General features: G+C 40.7%; 2 protein-coding genes across 2 annotated transcripts in view; one reads left to right on the top strand and one right to left on the bottom strand.

Annotated features, from left to right (window-relative positions):
* Nucleotides 1–5069: 5069 nt before the first annotated feature.
* On the top strand, nucleotides 5070–26328 carry LOC140482093 (uncharacterized). The gene is made up of 5 exons (XM_072579049.1): nucleotides 5070–5183; nucleotides 11936–12230; nucleotides 17893–18069; nucleotides 21049–21096; nucleotides 24923–26328. The coding sequence occupies exons 2-5, from the start codon at nucleotides 11951–11953 to the stop codon at nucleotides 25174–25176; spliced, it is 759 nt and encodes a 252-aa protein (XP_072435150.1). The 5' UTR covers nucleotides 5070–5183; nucleotides 11936–11950; the 3' UTR covers nucleotides 25177–26328.
* zswim2 (zinc finger, SWIM-type containing 2) overlaps nucleotides 23032–26827 on the bottom strand; it is a 74301-nt gene continuing 70505 nt past the window's right edge. The window contains exon 12 of the mRNA XM_072579045.1: nucleotides 23032–23319. Within this exon, the coding sequence (XP_072435146.1) occupies nucleotides 23236–23319 (84 nt within the window). The 3' untranslated portion in view covers nucleotides 23032–23235. The remainder of the gene's footprint in view (nucleotides 23320–26827) is intronic.

Here is a 26827-nt window from a genome sequence, read left to right as displayed (position 1 = left end):
CCATCCCTAATTGCCCTTGAGGAGGTGGAGGTGACCTACTTACTCAAAGAACAAAGAAAATTTACAGCCCAGGAACAGGCCCTTTGGCCCTCCAAGCCTGAGCCGATCCAAATCTAATGTCTAAACCTGTCGCCCAATTCCTAAGCATCTGTGTCTCTCTGCTCCTCACCTACTCATGCATCTGTCCAGACGCATCTTAAATGAATCTACCTTGCCTGTCTCTATTACATCTGCTGGCAACGCATTCTAGACACCTACCACCCTCTGTATAAAGTACTTGCTGCGTATACCTCCCTTAAGCCTTTCACCTCTCACCTTGAAAGTGTGACCTCTCGTTATTGAATCCTTCACCCTGGGAAAAAGCTTATCTCTATCTACCCTCTCCATACCCTTCATGATTTTGTAAACTTCAATCAGGTCCCCCCTCAATCTCCTTTTTTCTAATGAAAACAAACCTAACCTACGCAACCTCTCTTCATAGCTAGCACCTTCCATACCAGGCAACATCCTCATAAATCTTCTCTGCACCCTCTCCAAAGCGTCGATATTCTTTTGGTAATGTGACCAGAACTGTACACAGTATTCTAAATGTGGCCGAACCAATGTCTTGTAAAACTTTAATATGATCTGCCAGCTCTTATACTCAATACCCCATCCGATGAAGGCAAGCATACTATATGCCTTTTGACCATTCTATCCACCTGTGCAGCAACCTTCAGGGTACAACGGACCTGCACTCCCAGGTCCCTCTGCTCATCAACTTTTCCCAAGGCTCTTCCATTCATTGTATAATTCACTGTAGAATTAGACTTTCCTAAATGCATCACTTTGCATTTGTCTGGGTTGAACTCCATCTGCCGCTTTTCTGCCCAACTGTCCATATTCTCTTGTATTCTTTGACAGTCCCTTATGCTTTCTGCTACTCAAAATACTGCAGTCTGTGGTACACCCTGAGTAGGTAGACCTACTAGATTAGATTAGATTAGATTACTTACTGTGTGGAAACAGGCCCTTCGGCCCAACAAGTCCACACCGCCCCGCCGAAGCGCAACCCACCCATACCCCTACATCTACCCCTTACCTAATACTACGGGCAATTTAGCATGGCCAATTCACCTGACCTGCACATCTTTGGAGTGTGCGAAGAAACCGGAGGAAACCCACGCAGACACGGGGACAATGTGCAAACTCCACACAGAGAATCGCCTGAGGCGGGAAGTGAACCCCGGTCTCTGGCGCTGTGAGGCAGCAGTGCTAACCACTGTGCCACCGTGCCGCCCATATTGGGAAGGAATTTCCTGATTTCGGACCTGTCAATTATGAGTGTCGTCAATGTGACAGAACAGACCATTCTCAACCCTGAGGTCTTTGGACACATAGGGTAGGGTGTTTCCAAAAGATTGTGGGATCCAGAGTGGAGGAATTTGCTTCCTTTTCTTTTTTGCTCCCCTATCTGATCCTTAAAGTACTGATTTCTGAGCTTTTTGAAAATTAATGTACCAAGTAGTCACCATTCATAATAATTAGTCACAGGTTCTTTTCAGTCAATAAAGTTAATACTACAACACTTCAAGGAAAGCTTCAGAGAGTCTTTGAAGCATTTTCTTTGTCCTTCTCTGAAATGCTAACAATCTCAGAGTTGAGAAAACAGAACCTTTTGAGAAAAGCTTTTCAGCCACCTGGCTGGTAGTAAGTTCATTGTAGTTGATTTTACAAGAGATATGCATGAATGTCTTCAATAAGGAAACTAACATTGTTCAACAGTCCTCCATTCAATCTGGAGCAGAGGCATTATTGTTCTGGGTCACAGTCCAGATTTCACTGCAGTACAAGAGTATGGTGATAATAATTGCTCTGCACACAAAATTCTTGTTGTCTTTGGAGGTCTTAATTGTCAAACACTCGTTGCCTTAGTTTGTTGATTTCTGAACAAGCACAACCCCAATGTTTGATTTGCTCAGTGATATTGGCCATTTGAGAATGGTAGGTGCCAAGGTATAGGAAATGCTCGGCATATTCCAGAGCATTTCCTTCAAAGCTGGGAGGTGGAATAGTTGGCTGATGTGGGTTGTTAGGAGTTTTGGTTTGGCAACATTCACAGACAAGCCAAGTCTCTTATGTGAAAAATATCAGAAATTGAGATATTTCTGTAAATCTAGTGCAGAGCGCTCAATAATACTGCAGTCATCCACAAGCTGTAGATTAACTATGCTTATGCTAGTTATTTTAGTTTTTGCAGAGCAGGTACTTTCTGGACTATCCCCAGTAGCCTGTGGTGGAATGTGTGGGTGAACCACCATCAGTGGAAGAGCTACAACAAGCATTGATACAACTAGAAAACTAAACAAAGATGGTGACCATGAGGAAATTCCAGCTGAGGCCTTCAAAGCATCTTATAACATTGGCAAAACAAGTGAATGGTGATGAGGGTCTCTGTCAGCCTGTCCTTTCTATTAGGAGGTATATTCCACTGCTCCTTCCATCAGCTGCCTTTTCCCAGGAAGGCTGGTCTCATTGACGTTAGTGATGTGGAGGAGCTGGTGTTCGACTGGGGTGGACAAAGTTAAAAATCACGCAACACCAGGTTATAGTCCAACAGGTTTATTTGGAAGCGCTAGCTTTCGGAGTGCTGCTCCTTTATCATTTAGCTGTGGAGCAGGATCATAAGACACAGAATTTATTGCAAAGGATTACTGTGTCATACAACTGAAATGATATCTTTTGCTATAAATTCTATGTCTTATGATCCTGCTCCACAGCTATCTGATGAAGGAGCAGCGCTCTGAAAGCTAGTACTTCCAAATAAACCTGTTGGATTATAACCTGGTGTTGTGTGATTTTTAACTATCATTGAGATTAGTGATGTCTGTTTGAAGTCTTAACTCTCATGATTCGATTTCAGATCTTTTTGGTGAATGGTCGTTCTTGAGATTGTCCATGATGCTGAAGGAGGTATAGCAAAGGAGGTTGATGCTATCTGAGGCATCAAGGTGGAACACCAAACACCAAACAAGGACAGAGCTTCATAGAAAATTTCTGTAGTAATCCAACACCTTAAAATCTAACTGAAAATGAAGCTGTGTATATGTACTAAGATGAAGATGGTACAATGACTATTCTTCACTATGTCATACTTGCCTATTTTCACGCATCCAAATGGCACAGCCTTAAGAAGGGAACTCCTGTAGTCTCAGGGTTATAGTATTCCAAGATTGTATTTACACATTGGGTGTTTCACACAAGTTTATATTGTCCTAAAATTCCAAGTGAATTTCTTTTTTAGGTTGTCAGGTGCACTTGGGAACATTTATTCCCTTGCCATTTCTGGGAAATTTATATATGCAAATTAGCTGCTGTATTTCTTCTATCAAGTTATTATAATCCAATACATGCTTCAATGGAAAGCAGTAGGGCTAACCTGATTTATTTTCTTTTAACAACATTTGCTTGGCTTCACAAGCCAGGTCTGCCTTGTGTTTGTAGTACATTTCTACAGCCCTGAGTAGCTGTCCCAACCCTGACATAGGAGAGCCATAACAGCCCCTCGATTCATGCTCTTTGCTCCAGCAAGCAGTGTCAATTCCCTCACTACACTACCCCCTACTAATACCACATGCTTTCTTACTCTATACCCCCTCAACCCCTCACCTCTCTTGAATGGCTGCTTGTATCATATGTAATGGTCAGTTTGGGTATCCAACATGTAGCCTTCACACTCATCCAAACAAGTTGGAAGAACCTCATGCCTGTTGGACATTTGCAAAGGCTGAGCCTCCTGTGCCGCTGTCCTCTGCATCTACTTATCTGCCTCACTTATACTTGCACTCTCCCATCCCTGAGCCCTGACCAAATCAGACAATCCAGTCCAAAGAGATGTGACTGCCTCCTGATACATAGTGTCCAGGCCTGGTACAAAGAATCCAAGTAACTCTCCCCATTCCCTGTTGCATCATGGTATCTAGTTCAACCTTCAGCTCATAAACTCTGAGCTGGAGCTGCTCAGATTTCAAACACTTAGCATAGACATATTTGTTCTGGACTAAACCAGCATGAAGGATTTCACATATGTTGCAATTCTGATGTATTTGCTGTCCTGCCATCCTTATTGTGCTCCAAGGAACATTTAATTATTTTATGCAATTTGATATTTAATTTTATTTTTCTAAATTCCATTAATGTTACCGCAAATTGCTTTACTGTGATGCATCTTAGGAATAGAAGAGACCTTTGAGTAACTTATACTTGCCAAATAACAAGTATCTTTTCCTACAGCAGAACAGATTTTACTGCATGGCCAAGAAGACTCAGGAAGCCATGTGACCTAATTCAGTTCTTAACCCATATGCTAGTTATTTGCTTCATTGGAAAACACTCGACTGATTATTATAGAATGAAGATCATCCTCAGCTATACTGTACAAGCTAAGCAATTAACTGTGTTATTCTTGCACCATTAAGTAATGGTCTGTGATGGTTATGGTAGTGTTAATTTGGGAAAGTAGTGATTGCCATTAAATTTAATGTGTAATGTGGCTGGTCTTGAATGTTCTAGCAAAGGTCTCATTTTATATATCCCAGGAAATGATGGTGTAATAAGTAATATCATAATTCAATCACACCATAATATATATGCATTTCAGCACCATAATAATGATGTAGGCTGCAGACAATGGCACAGATTTCCAGCAACTGACAGATTCTGAATATTGCATCTAGCAGTCCCTATCCGTCCAAAGAGTAAAGCACCCAGCAATATTGGTATAGGACATACATTTTCAGATGTGAGAGAACATCCTGTTACACAAACGTTGAAACTTTTGCTCCTGTGTGTAGTCATTTTGCCGGAAGTGAAAAGATTAATAGTAAAAACAGAACGTCAATATTAGAATACTCAGTAAGGCAGGTTCAGAAAAACATAATACAAAATTTAGAGGTACCAAGCCAGCAAAATTTTGACAGGAGCTTTTAACTAAGATTTTGAAGTCAGCAAGATGCATTTATAACTGTCACTTCCTTCCCCAATTTTAAGATCCTCCCTTCTCACAAACAGGAAATAGGGTAAAAGTGAAACTTGAAAGAAGGCGTATCAGCAGAGTGCTACTTGAAGGCACCTTATTTTCTTTGATTTGATTCCTTATCAATACGATAGTGGATTTATTACTGTGATAATCCTTTGAATAAAAGGTAAGGTGATCAGATGCTCTAATTCAGTTGCAAGTGGCTTACAGTTCATGCCTTTTTAGAATCTTGATTGTTGAGGTTGTGCCTGAGAGTGAACATTAGTTATTTGTAAGTGCAGCAGGCCAGCAGTAGAAAGCAATGGCTTGTACACAACAACAGCGGCATGGCACGTTTAGCATGGCACATGTCAGGGTGGAATGTGTTGGTGCCCTGACCTTAAATTTACCCGGACCATCTCTGACACCTCCCTCCCCTTCCTGGACCTCCCCATCTCCATTAATGACGACCAACTTGACACTGACATTTTTTACAAACCCACCAACTCCACAGCTACCTGGATTACACCTCTTCCCACCCTACCTCTTGCAAAAATGCCATCCCGTATTCCCAATTCCTCCGCCTCCGCCGGATCTGCTCCCAGGAGGACCAGTTCCACCACAGAACACACCAGATGGCCTCCTTCTTTAGAGACCACAATTTCCCTTCCCACGTGGTTAAAGATGCCCTCCAACGCATCTCGTCCACATCCCGCACCTCCGCCCTCAGACCCCATCCCTCCAACCGTAACAAGGACAAAACGCCCCTGGTGCTCACCTTCCATCCTAACCTTCGCATAAACCAAATCATCCGCCGACATTTCCGCCACCTCCAAACAGACCCCACTATCAGGGATATATTTCCGTCCCCACCCCTTTCCGCCTTCCGCAAAGACCGTTCCCTCCGTGACTACCTGGTCAGGTCCACGCCCCCAAACAACCCACCCTTCAATCCTGGCACTTTCCCCTGCCACTGCAGGAACTGTAAAACCTGTGCCCACACCTCCTCCCTCACCTCTATCCAAGGCCCTAAAGGAGCCTTCCACATCCATCAAAGTTTTACTTGCACATCCACTAATATCATTTATTGTATCCGTTGCTCCCGATGCGGTCTCCTCTACATTGGGGAGACTGGGCGCCTCCTAGCAGACCGCTTTAGGGAACATCTCCGGGACACCCGCATCAATCAACCACACCGCCCCGTGGCCCAACATTTCAACTCCCCCTCCCACTCTGCCGAGGACATGGAGGTCCTGGGCCTCCTTCACCGCCGCTCCCTCACCACCAGATGCCTGGAGGAAGAACGCCTCATCTTCCGCCTCACCCTAGTTCCAAACTTCCAGCTCAGTAACTGTCCCCATAACTTGTCCGGACTTGTCCTACCTGCCTACCTCCTTTTCCACCTATCCACTCCACCCTCTCCTCCCTGACCTATCACCTTCATCCCCTCCCCCACTCACCCATTGTACTCTATGCTACTTTCTCCCCACCCCCACCCTCCTCTAGCTTATCTCTCCACGCTTCAGGCTCACTGTCTTTATTCCTGATGAAGGGCTTTTGCCCGAAACGTCAATTTCGAAGCTACTTGGATGCTGCCTGAACTTTCAGCACCACTAATCCAGAAGATAGCTAGTTCTGGAGTTGAAGTCTTTGATTCTACTGCTGGAATATTCTCAGGGCCTATAGCTTTTGCTGTATCCAGTACCTTCAACTCTTTCTTGATACCATAGTGTGAACTAGATTGGTTAACTTGGTGATATTAGTAACCTCAAGAGAAGATCGAGATAGATTATTTACTCAGCCCTTGTGGTTGCAGATGGATGAGCTGAGGTGTGGGATGCTGTAGTTGATGGTATTCAACAGAACGTTTTCTGGCTCCTAGCTTGACCTGATGCCGTGTGACCCCACGGAGTCTGCAGTCAAATCAAGGTTTAATAGAGCCACTCTCTTCCAACTGTATCACTATACTGCCCACTGCATCTAGTGTTCTGCTGATAGGACATACCCAGTGATGGTGGTGTCTGGGATGTTGTCTGTAAGGTATGACCCTGTCAATCTGGTCCTTGACCAGTCTGGGAAATAGTTCACCCAATTTTGATAAAGCTTCCAGACCTTGGGGCTGAGGTCTTTGTTGCATCCCTTAGGCTGGGACTGCTTTCGTCGTTTCTGAACCATAGTTTAATGTGAGGGCATAAGTTGGTCTTTTTCTGTTTTGAACTTATTGTAGTGGTTTGATATGACTGAACATCTTGTTAGGCCTTTTCAGAGGGGCAGGTTAGAGTCAATCACATTGTTGTGAATCTGGCATCAGATTTCTGTTCCCAAACGACATCAGTGAACCAGATGGGATTTTATGACAACCCCGTAATTTCATCATTGTATTTTGTAAGGTCCTGTAAAATTGGGTTAAATGGTGACATGACCATCACCTTCCCCTTTGTCACTAGCTTCTTACCTGCAGTAGTTGAAGGCCTACTTCTTTTTATGATGCAAAGCCTTTAGAAACTGTCAAGGGCCTTTCCCTGCTGCCATGTGTGTCACTTTATCAGATACACCCTAGTCAAAAGTGAGGACTGCAGATGCTGGAAATCAGAATCCAGATTAGAGTGATGCTGGAAAGGCACAGCAGGTCAGGCAGCATCCGAGGAGCAGGAACATTGACGTTCTGGGCAAAAGCCCTTCATCGGGAATGAAGGCAGGGAGCCTCCGAGGTGGAGAGATAAATGGGAGGGGGGTAGGGCTGGGGAGAAGATAACAAAGAGTACAATAGGTGGATGGAGGTGGGGATGAAAGTGATAGGTCAGAGACGAAGGTAGAGCGGATAGGTGGGAAGGAAGATTGGCAGATAGGACAGGTCATGAGGATGGTGCTGAGCTGGAAGGTTGGAACTGGGGTAAGGTGGGGGGGAAGGGGAAATGAGGAAACTAGTGAAGTCCACATTGATGCCCTAGCGTTGTAGTGTTCCAAGGCAGAAGATGCGACCTAACCTACACATCTTTGTACTGTGAGAGGAAACCCACACAGACACAGGGAGAATGTGCAAAAATCCACACAGACAGTCACCCAAGGCTGGAATTGAACCTGGGACCCTGGTGCTGTGAGCCACCATGTACAAGATACTAAATGGAAGCTGCTGCATTTACAGTCTGCCAATCATATGAGAGAGAGTCTTGATTTAGAAAACAATTTACAGAGTATTAAATTGAAAGCATAATGTGCAAGACTGTATTAGTGATTAGGACATTCCTTTACCTTTTAATTTAGTAAAGATATTAAACAACTTAATTTATATGGATTAATAGATTCATTAAAGAGCAATAGACTTTCACATGAGTATATTAAAATATTCATCGATATTAGTATAGCATTCTTCTTCTGTAGTCCTTCAGGATTGAGAATGACTTATTTTTACTCTGGTTTAGTAGGGTCCAGATGAGTCGCATGTGCAGTATGTAGACTCGGTCACATGTTGGGCAGGTGGTGGTTGAAGGTTGGGTAGCTGGTTGATTGGAGGTTTATGTACAGTTGGTGCCACAGGAATTGCAAAACCTGCACCTTCCCCTTCACCTCCATCCAAGGCCCCAAAGGAGCGTTCCACATCCATCAAAGTTTCACCTGCATATCCACCAATATCATTTATTGTATCCATTGCGGTCTTCTCTACATTGGGGAGACTGGACGCCTTCTCACAGAGCGCTTTAGGGAACATCTCCGGGACACCCGCACCAATCAACCCCATCGCCCCGTAGCTGAACATTTCAACTCCCCCTCCCACTCTGCCGAGGACATGCAGGTCCTGGGCCTCCTCCACCACCATTCCCTCACCACCCGACGCTTGGAGGAAGAACGTCTCATCTTCTGCCTCGGAACACTTCAACCCCATGGTATCAATGTAGACTTCACCAGTTTCCTTATTTCCCCTCCCCCCACCTTACCCCAGTTCCAACCTTCCTGCTCAGCACCATCCTCATGACCTGTCCTATCTGCCAATCTTCCTTCCCACCTATCCACTCCACCCTCCTCTCTGACCTATCACCTTCATCCCACCCCCATCCACCTATAGTACTCTTTGTTACCTTCTCCCCAGCTCCAGCCCTCTCCCATTTATCTCTCCACCCTGGAGGCTCCCTACCTTCATTCCAGAAGAAGGGCATTTGCCCACAACATCGATTTTCTACTCCTCGGATGCTGCCTGACCTGCTGTGCTTTTCCAGAGCCATTCTATTCCAGATACACCCTGGTGACCACCCTGTGGGCTCAGGGCTGGGACCTTTAGGGGATCCCACCCAATCAACCAGCTTGTAATCCATGGAAAGTCCCCCAGTGGAAAGGGTTGCCCCATTCAAATGAGACCCATCATTGCGATCAATACTCCTCTTATCAGCATTTGCCTGACTGACTGCCCACCCTCAGCCAACCTGTAATCTTAACAGGCTTCTCCTTCTTGCTATCTGAGACTGTTGAAACACCAGCGCTGGCCATTACTCCTGGTTGCGTTTCTGGAGCTGAACAGTAACCAGTCCACCAATTGCATGTTAGCTCTTGTTGGTAGAATACCCTCCCTTCCAGGAGCATTAACTGCTTGATGAATTGCTATCAGGGCTCCTTACTGGTGGCAGCAGGAACCCTCCTGACTTTCTAATCAGTGGATGGGGCCACAGCTGCCCTGTAAAATCCCAGCCATGTTCCTTGAATGAAGTCATTGGTATATTTCGTTTTGGGTGCATCGAAGATTGAGGCCTGAAGCCATGTCCTCAAAATAGCAGCAGCACATATCTGAACTTGTAACTCAAATACTTTCTTACAAAAAATTTAAACTGCGATGACAAAATGAATGAGTATATCATCCAGTCTATTGCACTTTTAGCAAAAAGCTTGGTGATTCACTGTCACTCTCGTCAGCTTTACTGGAATGGAATATTGCACAGGCAATTTTACCTTAACTCAATAAGATCAAGTCTGGCATTTGCAAAAGATACTTTTGCCAAAAATGTGTCACTTAACCTCAAAAGTATTGACATTTAGATTTGTGGAAATGTAGTACTTTTTTTCAGTCTGAAGAAATGCATAATCAATGATTCCGGAGTTCTGGTATACACTGCCTGGAAGGGTAGCTGAAGCTGGAAACCACATAACTTTTAAAAAGTGCTTGGACAAACATGGAAAGTGTCATAAGGTTCAAGGCTCTGGGGCTAGCGCTGGAACGTGAAACTAATGTGGGTAATTGTGCATTTTTGGTGATATGCTCTCAGTGGGCTTAACAGCCTCTTCGGTATTGTATAATTCTATGTATGTTCTCCTATTGCTGTTTTACAAATGTTATCAGCAAGGAAGAAATTGTCTTGTGCTGTATATCTGAACGAAATGTTTCTTTCAAGTGGGAGTAGGCTTTTTAGCTGCTGCTTTGGCTGTTTATGTATGGTTACTTAAGGGCTTTCTGGTAATTAAAAATGTTAACTTCAGTTAATTTTGTTTAAAGCAAGGCACCTCTTCAGATTATCCATGGAGCAACAGACCCCTGGCTGTTTGTGTGTAGCTGGCCTCAGGCTCTACAGTGAACATGACTGACAGACTCTGTTGCAGTCACATTTTAATGTCATCCTGACAACAGAGCACACACACGGAAAGACGTGATGCCTGACATCTACTCAACAAGATTTGCACAGAAATTAATTAAGGTTCACACAAAGAAGCAGAAGATGCTGAAAACAGTGCAGGCTGCATCTGTAGAGAGAGAGAATAAAAAGAGATCATGAACTATGGAAGATGTTAAAGATGAGCAAGAAGAGAATCAGGAAACAGGGGAGAGGCAAAGAATGAAATGGTGAAATTTGTGATAGAGTAGTAGGCAGGAAAGAGCAAACAAGAGCAAGGCAACAGGAGGTCCCAATCAGATGCACAGAAACCAAAAAGGTAACTCCAGAGGAGGTGTAAGTAATCATAGCATAATAGCAAAGTATAGTAAACGTAACAAGTCATAAGGAAAAGGGTTTTGAAATCTATAACTGTGAATGAAGATCAGTCAGTGGATTTCAGGGTGTAGACCACCTTGCTAGCTGTGTGCTAAGTGGTGTTCCCCATCCTAAGCAGCAGCCTATAGGCTCTCCAAACCCAATAACCATGCTGCAACCATTCTTAAAGGTTGCAACTTGTGCCTGTCTAAAAGGAAATAGCACCAATGACCTTTTTTAACTCATCAAGTTTGTTCCCCTCACAGGTTATACCTCTTATCAAGAACTTTCCCTAACTCGTCAAACAAGGATGAAAGGATCATATAGGATGGATGTTGTGAAACTTGAAAGGGTTCAGAAAGGATTAACAAGGATGTTGCCAGGTTTGGAGGATTTGAGCTATAGGGAACGGCTAACTAGGCCGAGGCTGTTTTCCCTGGAGTGTCGGTGGCTGATGGGTCACCTTATGAGGTTTATATAATCATGAGCAGTATGGATAGGGTGAATAGACAAAGTCTTTTCCATGGGATGGGGGAGTCCAGAACCAGATGGCATAGGTTTAAGGTGAGAGGGGAAAGATATAAAAGGGACCTAAAGGGGAAACGTTTTCATACAGATGGTCATGCATGTTTGGAATGAGCTGCCAGAGGATATGGTGGAGGCTGGTACAATTACAATTACAACATTTAAAAGGCACTTGGATGGATATATACATGGGAAGGGTTTAAAGGGATATGGACCAAGTGCTGGCAAATGGGACTAGATTAATGTATGATATCTGGTCAGGATGGATGAGTTGGACTGAAGGGTCTGTTTCTGAGCTGTATATCTCTATGACTCTATAAATGCATGTTGGTGGGAGTCTGGTCATATTTGTGGAAAAGATACAATGTAGTTTGTTGCTCTGGGTTTCTGAGTCTTCTAATGCACTTCTCACTCTGAAGCATTTTAAAACATTTCAATTTTCTAATACTTGTTCCTTCTCCAGCTATAGGCAACCAACATGGAGGATATTCGTAGGTCAAAACTTAATCTTCTTCAATGGTTGACCAATGATCCAGATTTTATTCTACAAGTAGTACAAGAAGATGGTCTCATTACTCAGCGAGAGTATCAAAAACTGAAGGCAGAGAATGATCCTGAAAAAAGAATCATAAATCTTCTTGATATTGTAATTGGAAAAGGCAGTTTATCCTGTGAGAACTTCATTCGTATCCTGCAGAAAGATAAAGTTAAAGAGACTTATCCAAAGCTGACAGAATGGCTTTCACATAGAGAACAAGGTAAATTCTGCCATCCTTTATCCAATATTGTCTCAAAATTTTCAAGTTAAACTTTAACTGTAATATGCTTGCATTTAACAGCAATGTAAGTACAATTGTTATTCTTCACATATTCCTACAATTCTTTATTGTTCTAGTCATTCACCTAATTTAGTTACACTAACAGTTAGACAGCCTGTTTAGCTTGTAGACTAATAAATTATGAAAGTGGTTAATCATTCAAGTTGAAAGCAATTCTTTACTATTGTGAGGAGTTGTGTGCAATATAAATTGCTCTTAATTACTAGGATTATACTAACAGAACAGAATATGTACTTTTTATGGTAATCAGTGCATCCTCACAAACATTCCCTGTTCATTTACCTGCATCTTGATAGAATAGGACGGTTTTGATATTAATCTATGCTTCTTTTCCCACTATTGAACACTATGATACTTTAATCCAAAGGTTATTTTCTGTCCTTTACTGTGATTGACAGGCAATTAATTGCCACCGGTGGTGCATTAATTGAACTCTTGCTGTTTTAATGTACCTCCACTGTGAACCTAATGGTTTCTGAAAATTAAATGAAAATCAAAATGCCTTGTGTATGCCCTTTACATTAAAGAAAAAATTACATTATTGATCATTTCTCTGTCAAAATATACATCTAAAGAAACTTCAAGTAGACTTGAGAGTGTTATATTTGTGGAGTTTCTTAAATCAAAAAGAATCCAACTCAAAAATTAAATCAAAGAAGATTTGAATTTTGTTCTGACCCTCTTTTGAAAGTAATTTTGATGGGTGTCAAGTCTTTGATTTCTCTTCCTATTTGATCACCCACTGACTTAATGTCTACCTCACACCTGTCCATTTAGAATTTTAAATTGATTGTTTAAACAGTAAATAAAATGGAACCTTAATGATATCCAGACCATCATTCCAGTACTAAATTTATTTCAGAATTGCATAATAGACTGAAAAGAGTCAGGAGGTAAAGAAGACATTGCACATCTGAACACCTTGAATTCTGTTCTCAAGCTATGAACAGTTTAACTATGAAACTTTAAACAGGAAGCCTTGTGTACTTAAGGTGCTCTAATCACTGGTAGTGTATTTGATTTCCTCCTCCACAAATTAATTCCCATGTAGATCTCTGAAAGTATAAAGGATTATCATTGCTGAATTGTTCAGTGAATTCCCATTGTCATGGCTCAAATGTTGTTATTCCTCACTTGATGTGGCAGCTGAAATGAATAACATATTCACACAGAGCTCTGGATTGTTTAAAACAATGATTAATACTTTCATTTATCAACATGGCAGACTCCTGTAACACTGCTGATTAAGTCATATAGCCACAAGAAATTACAACAACATTTTTAATGAAACATGTCCCAGTACATTCTAAAATTAATTTAAAAGAATGTGAATATATTGTTATTGCATCTAGCAGATTAGAGCAGGTACAAAATAGAGGCTTATTTAATTTTAACATCTGAAAGGACTAGGCCTCTATGGCACTGATTATAGCACAGCTTTCAAATATAAAGAGTTTATAATGCACTATGTGCTTCACAAGAGAATTATCAAATAAAATTTGACATCAATCCACACAAAGAAGGATGTATGACTAAAACCTTAGAAAATTGCAAGGTTTTAAGGAGTGACTTAAAGGAGGTAAAGAGCAAATGAGCTGAGGTAGGGACAGAGTTGAGGAATGTTTCAGAGATAAAAATAAGTGCTCTTGGTTTCTGTGTGGTCAGAAGTTAACCTTGGGATCAAATAAAATATCAAGTGTGCGACCAGTCTGGCTCAGAAAGGTTGGCATTTGCCTAGAAGAAGACTGGAAACAATGGCAAAAGAATGAAGGTTTTGGTGGGAACCAAAGAGGGCGTGGGTTCAGTCTCCACAATATTTACCTGAAGGCCAATTCAACTCAATCAGTACCAGGTTTTATACAAGAACTGTACCAGGTTAAGGACTATGAAGAATTTGTAAAAGATGGTAGTGATGGCATAGATCTAGGTGTCAACATTGTACATGTGGAAGCTGACACTTTGGGGCAAGTTTTCCCCAGAACGTTTTTATTGGAGGAAGGCTTGTCAGAACAAATGTTGCCTGGTGGCAACTTCTTTAATGTGTAACTGCCTGGAAGCATTGAGCAGTTAATTAAGTCCTATTTAAAAAGGGATATAGTTAGAAAACAGGCAATTATAAACTAATGAGTCTGACATTAGTAGTGGGGAGGATGCTGGAGTCCATTATCAAAGATTTATAGCAGAACACTTAGAAAACAGTGATTGAATCAGACATAGTCAGCATGGATTGACAAAAGGGAAATCACGCTTGACAAATCTATTGGAATTCTTCGAGGATGTAACTAATGGAGTTCAACAAGGAAGCCAGTCAGTGTGGTTTATTTGGACCTTAAGAAGGCTTCCAACAAAGATTAATGTGTTAAATTAAAGAGGATGGGAGTGAGTGCAGTACATTGAGATGATTAGGAAATTGGTTAGCAGAAAGGAAACAAAAGGTAGAAATAAATGGGTCTTCTGAATGGCAGGTAATGACTGGTGGGTACTGTGAGTGTTGATACTAAGACAATATATATTAATGAATTAGGTAAAAGTGAACTAAATGTAACATCTCAACATTTGGAGATGAAACAAAGCTGAGTGAAAAGGTGATCTGTGAGGAGGATACAGAGATGTTACAATGTGATTTGGACAGACTGAGTGGACAAATGCTTGGCAGATGTAGCAAATATGGGTAAGTGTTAAGTTGTCCATTTTGATAGCAAATATAGAAAGGTAGATTATTATTTGAGTGGCTGTAAATTGAGAGAGGGAAATGTTTATCAAGACCTGGATGTTGCTAAAAGTAAGTGTGCTGGTACAGCAGGCAGGAAAGAATGCAAACTGTATATTGGCCTTTATAATGAGAGGATTTGAGTACAGGATCAGGGAGGGGGAGAGTTAGCTAGACACTGTTTCAGGAGACGGTCACATCCCTACATTGGATTTGATCAGTTGTCAAGGACAGGAAGGTAGACTACCAGTGAGGCAGATGGAAGGGCTCAGGAGGTAGTGCTGAAGGAACCTCAGCCCTTAAGCTTGTCTAACAGGTTTGAGATTCTTGCTGCCTTTGTGGATGAGAGCAGGGGCTGTAAGGAGGATGAGCAAACTGCTCATAGCACTGTGGCACAAGGAGCCATTCAAGAGGGTGGAGAAAAGAGAAATGTAGCTGTAATCAGGGTAATAAACACTGTTCTCTGTTGGCAGGATCAAGAGTCCTGAAGGCTGTTTTGCCTGCCTGGTGCTCAAGTTCAGTATACTTCATCTGGGCTGCATGTAGGTACTCATAATATAGGTAGAAAGAGGAAAGAGGCTCTGTTCAGGGAATATGAGCTGTTAGGAGCAAAATTAAAATTAGAACGAAGAAGACAATAAGCTCTGGATTATTACCTGAGCCACGAGCAAACTGGCTCAAGGTCAACAACATTGAAGAGGTAAATGTGTGGCTCAAAGCTTGGTGTGGGAGAAATAGGTTAAATTTCATGGGCATTTAGCACCAAAACTGGGGAAGGAGAGAGCTGTTCTGACAGGGTGGGTTCCATCTGAATAATGCTGTGACCAGAGTCCTGGTGAATTACATAACTAGGGCTGTTGGTAGGGATTTAAACTAAACTTTAAACTCGGTTGGAGTTGGTGATTGGGTTCAGTAGTATGGAAAATTAGGGAAAAGGGTAAAGTGAGAGGTGTGGGGTGGGGGGCGTTCAGGAGAGCTCATTTAAAGTTTCTAGAGCAAATAAGAAGACAGAGAGTATGGAAAGGGTCAGGAATCAAACTTAAGGCATAAGAGATAAGGGGACAAGTATGAGAATTATACAGGACTGACTGTGGTATACCTAAATGCATGCTATATGTCAAACAAGGTAAATGAATGTATAGTGCAGATTGAATATGATGTGGGAATAACAGAGATGTGGCTGCAAAGCGATCAGGGCTGGGAATTAGATATACAAGGATACATGTCCTATTGAAAAGTCAGATAGATAGCCCGAGATAGCGAGATTGCCTTGTTGGTAAAAAATAAAATTAAATTGTTAGGAAAAAGTGATATTGAGTTGGAAGGTGTGGAATCTGTGTGGGTAGAGTTGAGTTGAGGAACCACAAAGGAAAAAAATCCAGTCGTCAGTATGTGGGGAAGAAAATAAATCAGGAAATAGAAAAGGCATGTAAGACAGGCACTATTGCAACTATCATGGGGGATTTCAAAATGCAGGTGGGTTGAGAAAATCAGGTTGGTCGCAGATCCCAAGAAAAATAATTCATGGAATGTCTCCGGGGTGGGATTTTGGAGCAGCTTGTGGTAGAGTCCAGTAAGGGAACAGGCACTTCTGAATTTGGTGATGTGTAATGAGGCAGACTTGATTAGGGAGCAGTGACCATAATATGAACAAACTCACCCTACAGTTTGAAAGGGGAAAAGTTGAATCAGATGTAATGCGATGGTTGAGTAAAGAGGGTTTACAAGAGAGCTACAAAAATGATCCCGGGAATGAAGGGCTTGTCATATGAGGAGAGGAAGGGGACACTGGATCTGTACTCTATAGAACTGAGGAAGATGATTGAAACTTACAGAATACTGACAGGCCTGAATAGAGTGGACTTGGAGATTATGTTTCCACTAATAAGAGAGACTAGGAACCGGGGGCATAGCCTCAGTGTGAAGGGGTGACCCTTTAGAACTGAGATAAGGAGGAATCTCTTCAGCCAGAGGGTGCGAATCTTTATAGCTCACTGCCACAGACGGTTGTAAGGGCCAAGTCATTGAGTGTATTTAAGACAGAGATAGATTCTTCATTGGTAAGGGGATCAAGGGTTATAGGGAGAAGACAGGGGAATGGTGTTGAGAAACATGTCAGCCATGATCAAATGTTGGAGCAGACATAATGGGCCAAATGGTCTAATTCTGCTCTTATATCTCATGGTCTTATGGTATAACAAGGATGTCTTGCTACAATTATAAAGGGCATTGTTGAGGTCACACTTGGAATATTGTGTGCAGTTTTGGTCTCCTTATCTGAGGTAGGATATTCTTGCAGGAGAAGAAATGCAGCAAAGGTTTATGGAATTGATTTGTGGGACGGCAGGACTGACACGTGAGGAGAGTTGACTAGGATTGTATTCACTGGAATTTAGAAGAATAAGGGGTAAATCTCATAGAACCCTATAAAATTCTAACAGGACCAGATAATTTAGATGCAGGAAGGATCTTCTCAATGGTAGGGGAGTCCAGAATCAGGGGTCATAGTTTAAGAATAGGAGGCAAATCCTTGGGACTGAGATGAGGAGAACGTTCTTCACCCAGAGAGTGGTGAGCCTGTCAAATTTACTACCACAGAAAATGGCCGAAGCGAAAACATTGTCTGTCCAAGAAGGAAGTAGTTGTTGCTAAAGTTGTTGCTAACCATTGTTGCTAAAGGAATCAAGGGATTTGGACAGAGTTAATGTACTGAGCTCGATGATCAGCCATGATATAATGAATGGTGCAGCAGGCTCAAGGATCAAATGGTTAATCCTGCTTTTGTGTTCTATGTTTCTGTTTGGTCATTGCAATACAATTAATGTGCTGAATAATTAAAATTTCTAATCTTTTCCTATTACTTTTCTGCAGCTGTTAAACCCAGTGGACAACATTTTATCAACGCTGATGTTCATGCTGCTGGAGGTTCCTTCGTTGTGTGTCCCATAATCCAAACTAATCAAACTTTGAGTACCCCAAATGTCAGCATACCTTTGAATATCAATTCATCCAAGAATGACAGGAGTCTGCCAAACAGTCTGACTTTAGGTAAATAATTAGCAGGGATCTGTGTTCTATATAATTGTCTGTTAATTGTTTAGTTTTGTGCAATGTTCTGTATTCTTCATGATGTTACTTTTGTAATGTCTTGCTTAGAATATGTTTGTAATAACACAGAAACATAGAAGGATAGGAGCAGGAGGAGGCCATTCAGCCCTTCAAGTCTGCTCAGCCATTCATTACTATAATGGTTAAATGTCCAACTCAATGGCCTGAGCCTGCTTTCACCCCATAACCTTTGATCCCATTGGCCCAAGTGACAAGATTTATTTACTTTGATGTCTGTTGCCAATCACTACTTGTGATTAGGTTCCCTTTCAAAATGGTTGGAAAGGTTGTTTTTAGACTTACTCTGGTTAAGCACTTTAGCATTTCACCAGGAACGATAATCTCAAGTAAATTTGATTGCATCTCATCTAACATTCAGAGGGAAGGAAAGTAAATTATTGCCACCTATGAAATGTGAAAACTCAATAAGATTAGATTCCCCACAGTGTGACAACAGGCCCTTTGGCCCAACCAGTCCACACTGATCCAGACCCATTTCCCTCTGACTAATGCATCTAACACTATGGGCAATTTAGCATAGCTAATTCATCTGACCTATATATCTTTGGACTGTGGGAGGAAACCAGAGGAAACCCACGCAGACACAGGGAGAATGTGCAAACTCCACAGAGACAGTCACCCGAGGCTGGAATCGAACCTGGGACACGGGTGCTGTGAGGCAGCAGTGCTAACCACTGAGCTACTGTGCCACCCTGGCTCACTGGCTAAGTTGTTAACACTGGCTTAGGCTTCAAAAATAAGCTCAGACTTAAAATGATTAGCTCTTAATGTTGACTTCTGGTACTAAATTGGCCATGATATAAGCTGATCTTGATAACTTGTGCAATTTAACATCTGTTTCCTCTGATTTGTGACTTGAAAATATTTAGAGTGGGGAAAGGAGGGTTTGACAGATGTATTCCAAGATTGTACAAGTGTTCCATGGTAAGGCTCATATGATTGTTCTGAACTGTCTGAAATTAAAGAAGCTCACTCCCACACTTGCACCTTGTAAATAGTTACATAGATACAATAAACAAGCACTTGTTTTAGTGTAAGTGATTCTTTTTAGTTAGACTAGAAGGTAGCTATCCTCATCCCACTAGACCATCCAGGCCTTTGAAGAGTGTATCCCTTGGACATATTGATGACAGCATATACACAAGGCTAAGTAACAATGGCAATCAGAAGATTTGCTTTCGCTTGACCAAACAACATGGTGGTCAGCAGTGACGATCTGAAGGAAATATGAAGACTAAAGTGTGTACACATCCAACACGGTGAGCAACTTTCTAAAAGTCATCCACAGAGATCTGAAGGTCTGATGAACCCTAGAGAAGAAAATCTTGTGGCAATGCTTAACATTGAAGAATACTTTAAAGGACCACAGAAAGCATTTCAGACCTGCTATGGCACATGCTATAATCAAAGGAATAAGCTGCTCTCAGGCAGAGATACAGGATGCATTTCAAGTCAGGAGACAGGATATAGGCATGTAGTGGATTTTGGTTCAAGCAAAAACCAGCTAACACAGGGAGAGGGCTAAAGGATCTTCCCAGAATCTGGCTTCAACATGAAAACTCAATCATTTTCTTAATCTTCACCACAGATCAAAAGAGAAATCAATAACACACTCTGATTTTCCAGTAAAAAGCAGTAATCTTATACATTTTGTGTTACAATGATCATGCACAGCATTTTTACAATACCCTCCCCTTCCCTTCTTTAAGATCAATCTTGTAAAACACCTGATCAATGATGGTTACTCCGATGGTCAGCACTAGATTTAGTTTTTTTAATGATCTCTAACAATTATTATAATCGGCAGGCCCCTTGGGATCTTTCTACATTGCATTCCAAAGTTACTGGCTGTCCCCTTTTTTGATCATGCCCCTCATTGTTTATCTCTAAGGGCTGTTTGAATTCGATTGTCCATTTTACTGGCTATCTCTATCAAATTCCATTAGTGCTTAAAAAATTGATTCTGTTATAAACACTCAATAATAACAATTATAATTTTTATAATCCTTTCTATTGTTAACATTTTTTTAGCTAGTCAGACAACAAATGCCAGGCATCCCTTTAATGTTTTATAATTTCATTGAAATCTATCTCTGATTATTTAAAGGATCTTTAACTAGAATTTATTAATATTGTAAATAGTTTCAAAGAGACAGTTAATTTCTGCAGGATAACTTTGGCTGCTGTTTTTTTTTAATGGCTGAACACAGCCATAATGAGACTAGAATTAATTACTTATTGTAGTGATTTTTAAAAAGTTTTTGAATTACAATTTGATTTTGTTACAAATCTTCCAATTTTTAAAATCTTCTTTAGCGCTCTGTTTGCAGTCTTTGGAATCTTGCCAGTCAGATAATGCTTTTTTTTGCCTCGGAATGATTCCCCTCTCAAAAGCCCTTTTTTTTTCACTGAAGCTAAAGCAAGTTTTTTTTTTGTGTCTCTTAAAACAGTCATTTGAAGCAAGCTTTTAAATTCTGGCTATGTTGTGTCTCTTAAAAAGAGGGATCTCCAAAAATAAAGATATGCTATATACCCTTACAGATACTTTTAGGAGGGACCTGGTTTAAAAAATGATTCTTTGAGATCTTGGATTAATTTGGGCACCAGTTATCATAACATCATGATAGGAGGTGGTGTGTATGGCACACAATCAGTGTTGAACCTTTCAGACCCATGTACAACAATATCCTTTCCCTTAATGTATTGTAATAAATCAATACTCTTATAATCTAAACTATTTTAAGACTGACATTATGTACGATGAAATTTCTGGTAAATACAGGCAGGAAGTGTGAAGTTTTATAAATACTTTGCTGAAAGAATGAAATATTTACTATGTATGTAATTAACTAAAATATTCAAGAGGCTAAAATGATTAAAATGATATCTTGTTTACAGGTTCCACAAAGGAAATAAGTGTCAAAGAGTTGGAGGATAAAGTAACAGGTAATAAATTTTACTCTTGATTAAAAAAAGGTAGAATATATGACAGATACAGGATAATAGAACGGAGGGTTACTAATCCTCCAGGTTTGAGCTGAGTCCTCAAACATCAGTAGTTAATCTCTCAAACACTGCTGTGAGCAAGCCAGAAAAAAATACATTTGGCATTTTTTTTAAAAAATATGGGCAGTATTTCCATTTTCTTAAGACACTTTTGCTAACTAATTGTAGGGAAACAGGTAACAGGAATTAAAAGGATGTTTTACTAGACAAGGGGATTGAAGCAGCAGGTCATGTGATGAAGCTTTAATCATTATTGCAAGTCCCACATCATAGATGTATCCGTAAAAATATTGAAACACTCTATCTTGTACACAGATACTCAATCACGTAGTGTTTCAGAAAACCTTATAATCACATCTCCTACATTTTCCCATACCATGTAATAATGACTAGATTAAAACATCCTGTAAGGTTTTAGTTGAAATATTGGACAGACTGAACAGAATTTGTCTAAAGTTTGAGAATTTTTGGTTGACTCACTTATTCGGTCCTGCCATGTGGCGCCAGTAACAAATGGGAGAAATTACATCCTATTAAAGGCTGGTGAGATGGCAGTAGTTTCCACTGGCTACATTTTGCATTCATTTACAAAGGAAACCCTGATCCCTATCTCCAGTAAAAGTTGTGAAGCCTCTTGATGAGCAATTGTACCTGCCCATTTAGGTTCAGAAATTCACTGCTGTTGTTATTCAAGCTGCCTGCCAATTAAGATGACAGATAACTTTCAGTATTAGTAAGCCAGTGGAGATTCTTCAAATGTTGCCCTAACCAGTGGGGTGGCACGGTGGTTCAGTGGTGAGCACTGCTGCCTCACAGCACCAGGGACTCGGCTTTGATTCTAGCCTCGGGTTGCTGTCTGTGTGAGGTTTGCACATACTCCCTGTGTCTGTGTGGGTTTCCTCCGGGTGCTCCGGTTTCCTCCCACAATCCAAAGATGTGCGGGTTAGGTGGGTTGGCAAAGCTAAGTTGCCTATAATGTCCAGGGATATGCAGGCTAGGTGGATTAGCTGTGGGAAATGTAGAGTAGCGGGGTGGGTCTGGGTGGGATGCTCTTTGGAAAGTTGGCATGGACTCGATGAGTCAAACAGCCTGCTTCCACAATGTAGGCATTCTATCCTACGACTCAATATGGTAGGATACAAGTTGGTCCTTGAGAGCAGGACACTGAAGGATGGAACAAAATTTATGTTACGAAACTTCTTTTGAGTTGTCAAATCGTAGAACTAGCTCAGAAAATCAATTGGCTTCAAATTTGTTACTGATAGTATTGAAGCACTAATCTATGTATTGATTACATTGCACACATTTTTAAACCTAGGCAGAACCTTGCAATTTGATGGAGGGCTGTGAGATGCACTTATGACCCTCATAGAGTTGCTACCCTCACTACCCATTTTCTCTAGTTAACTTTCAATTGTCCTGTTCAACATAACAGCTGGTCACAGGCATAGGACACCAAACAGCTGCTAAATTGTTGACCTTCCAGAAAGTACTATTAAAACACACCTGTGTTGAATTAAGGCGAAAAAAAAACTGTTGCTGTAAAAACGAACTTTTTCTGAACTTGTATTGTTTGAATTCAAAAAAGAATTAAATAATGAAAAGCAAGATGTCAAAATAATCAGCCCTAAACTTCAATTAATCTGAGTACTGTGACAGATGCAGAACTTGCTGCTTTTAAAATTCCATTGTTTTGGCCCTTGGTTCTCATAGGGCACTGTTGTCAATCCAAATTAAAACAACAAAAGCAAAGTACTTTGGATTTTGGAAATCTAAAATAAATACAGAAAATTCTGGATAGCTCAGCAGGTCAGTCATCTCTGTTGCAGCCTCAGTAAATTAAAATATTTTTGATCCAGACATAATAAACACCTTTTTCAATCTAATTCAAAGTAAGAGATGAAGAATTTTTTAAAAATCCTATCAACGTATGAATTAGGTACTGAAGTAGACCATTCAGTCTCTTTAGCCTGATCCATGGTTCAATATGGTCATGTTTGCTCAGTTTGTGTTTCGAATTCCAGCTTTCTGCTTATCTCCAGTCTCCCTTGATTCCATTGTCCAACAAGAGTCAATCCATTAAACTGAAATAAAGAACTGAAGATGCTGGCAGTCTGAAATAAAATAGAAATTGCTGTAGAAACTCAGCAAGTCTGGCTGCATCTGTGGAGAGAAAACAAAGTTAACCTTTTGCATCCACTGACCCTTCTTCAGAACTTTTCAAGCCTATCCACATCTGACTTTAAAAATATTTGATGATTCTGCCTCCACCACCTTCTGAGGCAATAAATTTGCATAACTCTCTGGAAGACAAAATGTCTCCTAATCTCCGTCCAACCACTAGTTTTAAAACAATGCCCTCTCATTCTGGACTGACCCTGAAGTGGAATCTTCCTTTTGCATATCCACCTTCCAACACTGTTCAGAATCTTAGACACTTCAATCAAATCATCCCTGTATTAATTCCAGTGGAAACAAGGCTAGCCTATTTATACAACCCTCATAAGATAAACCACTCATTCTGAGTCTCAATTTAGTGAACGTCCTCTTAACTACCTCCAGTGCATATGTTATTCTTCCTTGAATAAGGAGATCAAAATTGTTAAGTAATGGTCTCACCAATGCCTAATACAGTTGAAGCATAACATCCTTACTTTTTTAACAAAAGCAGCAAGTGCTGAACAAGATCACCATGTCTGGCAAGACCTGAGGAGATTTGAGTCCAATATTACCTTTTGTTATTCCAAAACATTAACTCTGTTTCCAACTCCACAGATCCTGCCAGACTTGCTGAGTTTCTGGAGCACTTTATTTTTATTCCAGATCTCAGCAGTACTTTGCTTTTATCTTCAACTTTTATCTTCAATTCCTCGTATAATGAAGGATAGCAATTCCCGTTTCACCCCCACCCCCAACCCAATTCCTTGATATCTTCACAGACTAACTTCTTTAGGTGCATGCAGTAGAACACTTACTGCAGAATTCCAAGGTGCAGTGGAATGTATGTTCTCGATTTAAGTAACACTATTCCTCAGTATTCGTACTGCTCAAGCGAACATCTTCACATTATCCCACATTATATTCTGCCAAAATTTTGCCCACATACTCAACCTAAATTGTAAAGTGTTGAGGCCTCAACACAGACATCTATGGGAATCCACTCATTGCATCCTACCCATGAGACAAAGACCCATTTATATATTCACTTGTATTCTCCCAGCCAATCTTCAATCCATACTAATATGGTACCCCCATATTATGATTTTCTGTAGTTACCTTTGATGCGTCATTTCTTTCAAGTCTCTTCTGGAAATCCAAGTGGCTCCCATTAGATGAAACCACACTAACTCTTCCTGATGACCTTGAGACTTTCTAAGTATGCAGCTGTAACTTCCTTAATGATTAATTCTAACATCTTCTACATGACTGATGTCAAGTCTGACTGGCCTATAGTTTCCCTTCTTCTGCCTCCCTCCCTTCTTGAATAGTACAGTTATGTTTGTTATTTTCCATACAAATGGAATCTTTTCTGAATCAAGGGAACTTACTGATAATCCATTTGGTGAGGTAAGATTACATTAGTTTTTTTTTCAATCCCACAAATTAAGTTTTCAACATTTTCCAATTTCTTGACATAGGAATCACAATTTGTCAAAACAAACTTTCAGCCAAATACTCAACAAAGTCATAAGGTTTGTGTAAGTCTTGCATTTGGGGCATGGCATTAATTATTCCTTTTGTTTGTGTCCATTTTCTGTAATAACAGACAAGAAATCATTTCTGTTCTCGAATTGGGGAAGTCTTGTTCAGAAAGTAAAACACGTCGATGAACTTGCCGATCAAATGATGGGATATGGTCTTACTAATGAAATGTACTCTGAAATCTTGAGCTGCAAAACATCTCAGGAGAAGATGAGGAAACTTCTACAATACTCAACAACAACCGATGTGGTTTCAGGGCACCTGTTTTCAGCATTGTGTGCATTGCATAATTATGTCATACAAGAGCTAATTCAATAAGATTAACATATACCATCTGAGATTATTCCTTATTTTGTGTAGCTAAAACATGGCTTGGTTTTAACTGTGTTTGTAAAGAATGCTTTCATATTTCAGGCCTATAATATTTAGGTAAGTATTAAAGCACAATGCCGGGTCTCCATCTACATTATGTTCTATCCTTTAATTGCGCGTGGTGCTGGATTTTGCTTCCTCATGTGTACACATGGCACTTTGTACTTGGATCTGACCAGACCCCTTGCAAGGTATTGGAAGGAGGTAGCCTCAATCTTAACTTTTATATTTATTTAAAGGCAAATGTAAGGTGCGGTGTTCCAGATATGATTCAAATGGTCCACCACTAGGCTTTTATCATAATATGCTTATTTTTACAAAACAGCTAAAATACAAGAAAAAATAATTAGAATAACTTTATTGAAATACTTAACAAGATAATGTACTTTTCACCATTAATCAACAACTGTTTCAATGTAGCATTCCACAAACACAGCCTTTGCTAACAAATGCTATTCAGCAAAACAGTTATGGATCTCATGTGCTGTCTCTCTCCAGTCCAGAGGGAAGATTTTTAAGAGGAAGCCTCACTTTCTAAGACTTCATTCTAGTCACCGGAAGCGCAAGCTTTTAGCTCAACAGCTCGCAGAAATCTTCTCACTAACTGAAAGCAAAACTAAAAGTCCTTTCTGGCTCTGTGTGAGCCCTGATCCTTTTGTCCTTTTCTAAAGAAAAAGATAACTCCAAGCTTTTTGCCAACTGCCTTTCTGAAGGAGACAGTACAACATCACTGTGCAAAACTCTTCTGCAAGAGAAACAGAACAGAATACATGTCTCTTAAATTGCACAGTTTCATCGCAATTTCCATTCTAATAGTGAGAGAGAGGTGCGAGTTGTAAAACAGCAATCATGTGAGCTGTTGCCAGGTTTCCTCTAGCTATTCCCATGTGAAATGTGGACTGTGAAAATTGACATATACACTTTGCTCATGGTCAGTAAAGGCACCTAAGAGACTACTTCTGGTTATGCCTATGCTTAAAAACATAGCCTGTTACACATGGGGTTGAAGGAAAGTGCACAGTGGTCTATCAGTTGACCGTGCAGGAATAAGGGAATGCATGGAAAGGAACTGCTGTTGCTTTGTATATGAAATAAAAATCTGCTGATCTTACTTGCCCATGTGAATTCATTTGTTTGACAATACAGCATATTATCAATGTAATGGCAATGGGTTTAACAGACTGATTCCTTGGATAGCTGGACTGACATACGAAAAGAGACTGGATCGGTAAGGACTATATTCACATGAGTTTGGAAGAATGAGAAGGCATGTCATAGAAACCTTTTGAACTTCTAACAATACTAGACAGGATAAACACAGGAAGGATGTCCTGGTTGACCAGGGAGCCCAGAGCCAGGGCAAAAGGGATAGATCACTTCGGGCTGAAATTAGAAAATAGTTCTTCACCCAGGAAGTGCTGAGCCTGTGGAATTGTCTGTCACAAAGTAACTGAGGCCTAAATATAGAATATTTTCAAAAAGGAGACATATATAGATCTTAGGGCTAAAAAACATTCAAAGGGTATGGGGGGATAACAGCAATAGGGTACTGATTTGAATGGTCAGCCATGACAATTTTGACTGTTGAACAGACTCG

Source organism: Chiloscyllium punctatum, chromosome 10, assembly GCF_047496795.1.
Source record: "Chiloscyllium punctatum isolate Juve2018m chromosome 10, sChiPun1.3, whole genome shotgun sequence".
Lineage (NCBI taxonomy): Eukaryota > Metazoa > Chordata > Chondrichthyes > Orectolobiformes > Hemiscylliidae > Chiloscyllium > Chiloscyllium punctatum.
The sequence above is the reverse complement of the archived record's forward strand: the minus strand, read 5'-3'. Positions and strand labels throughout refer to the sequence as shown.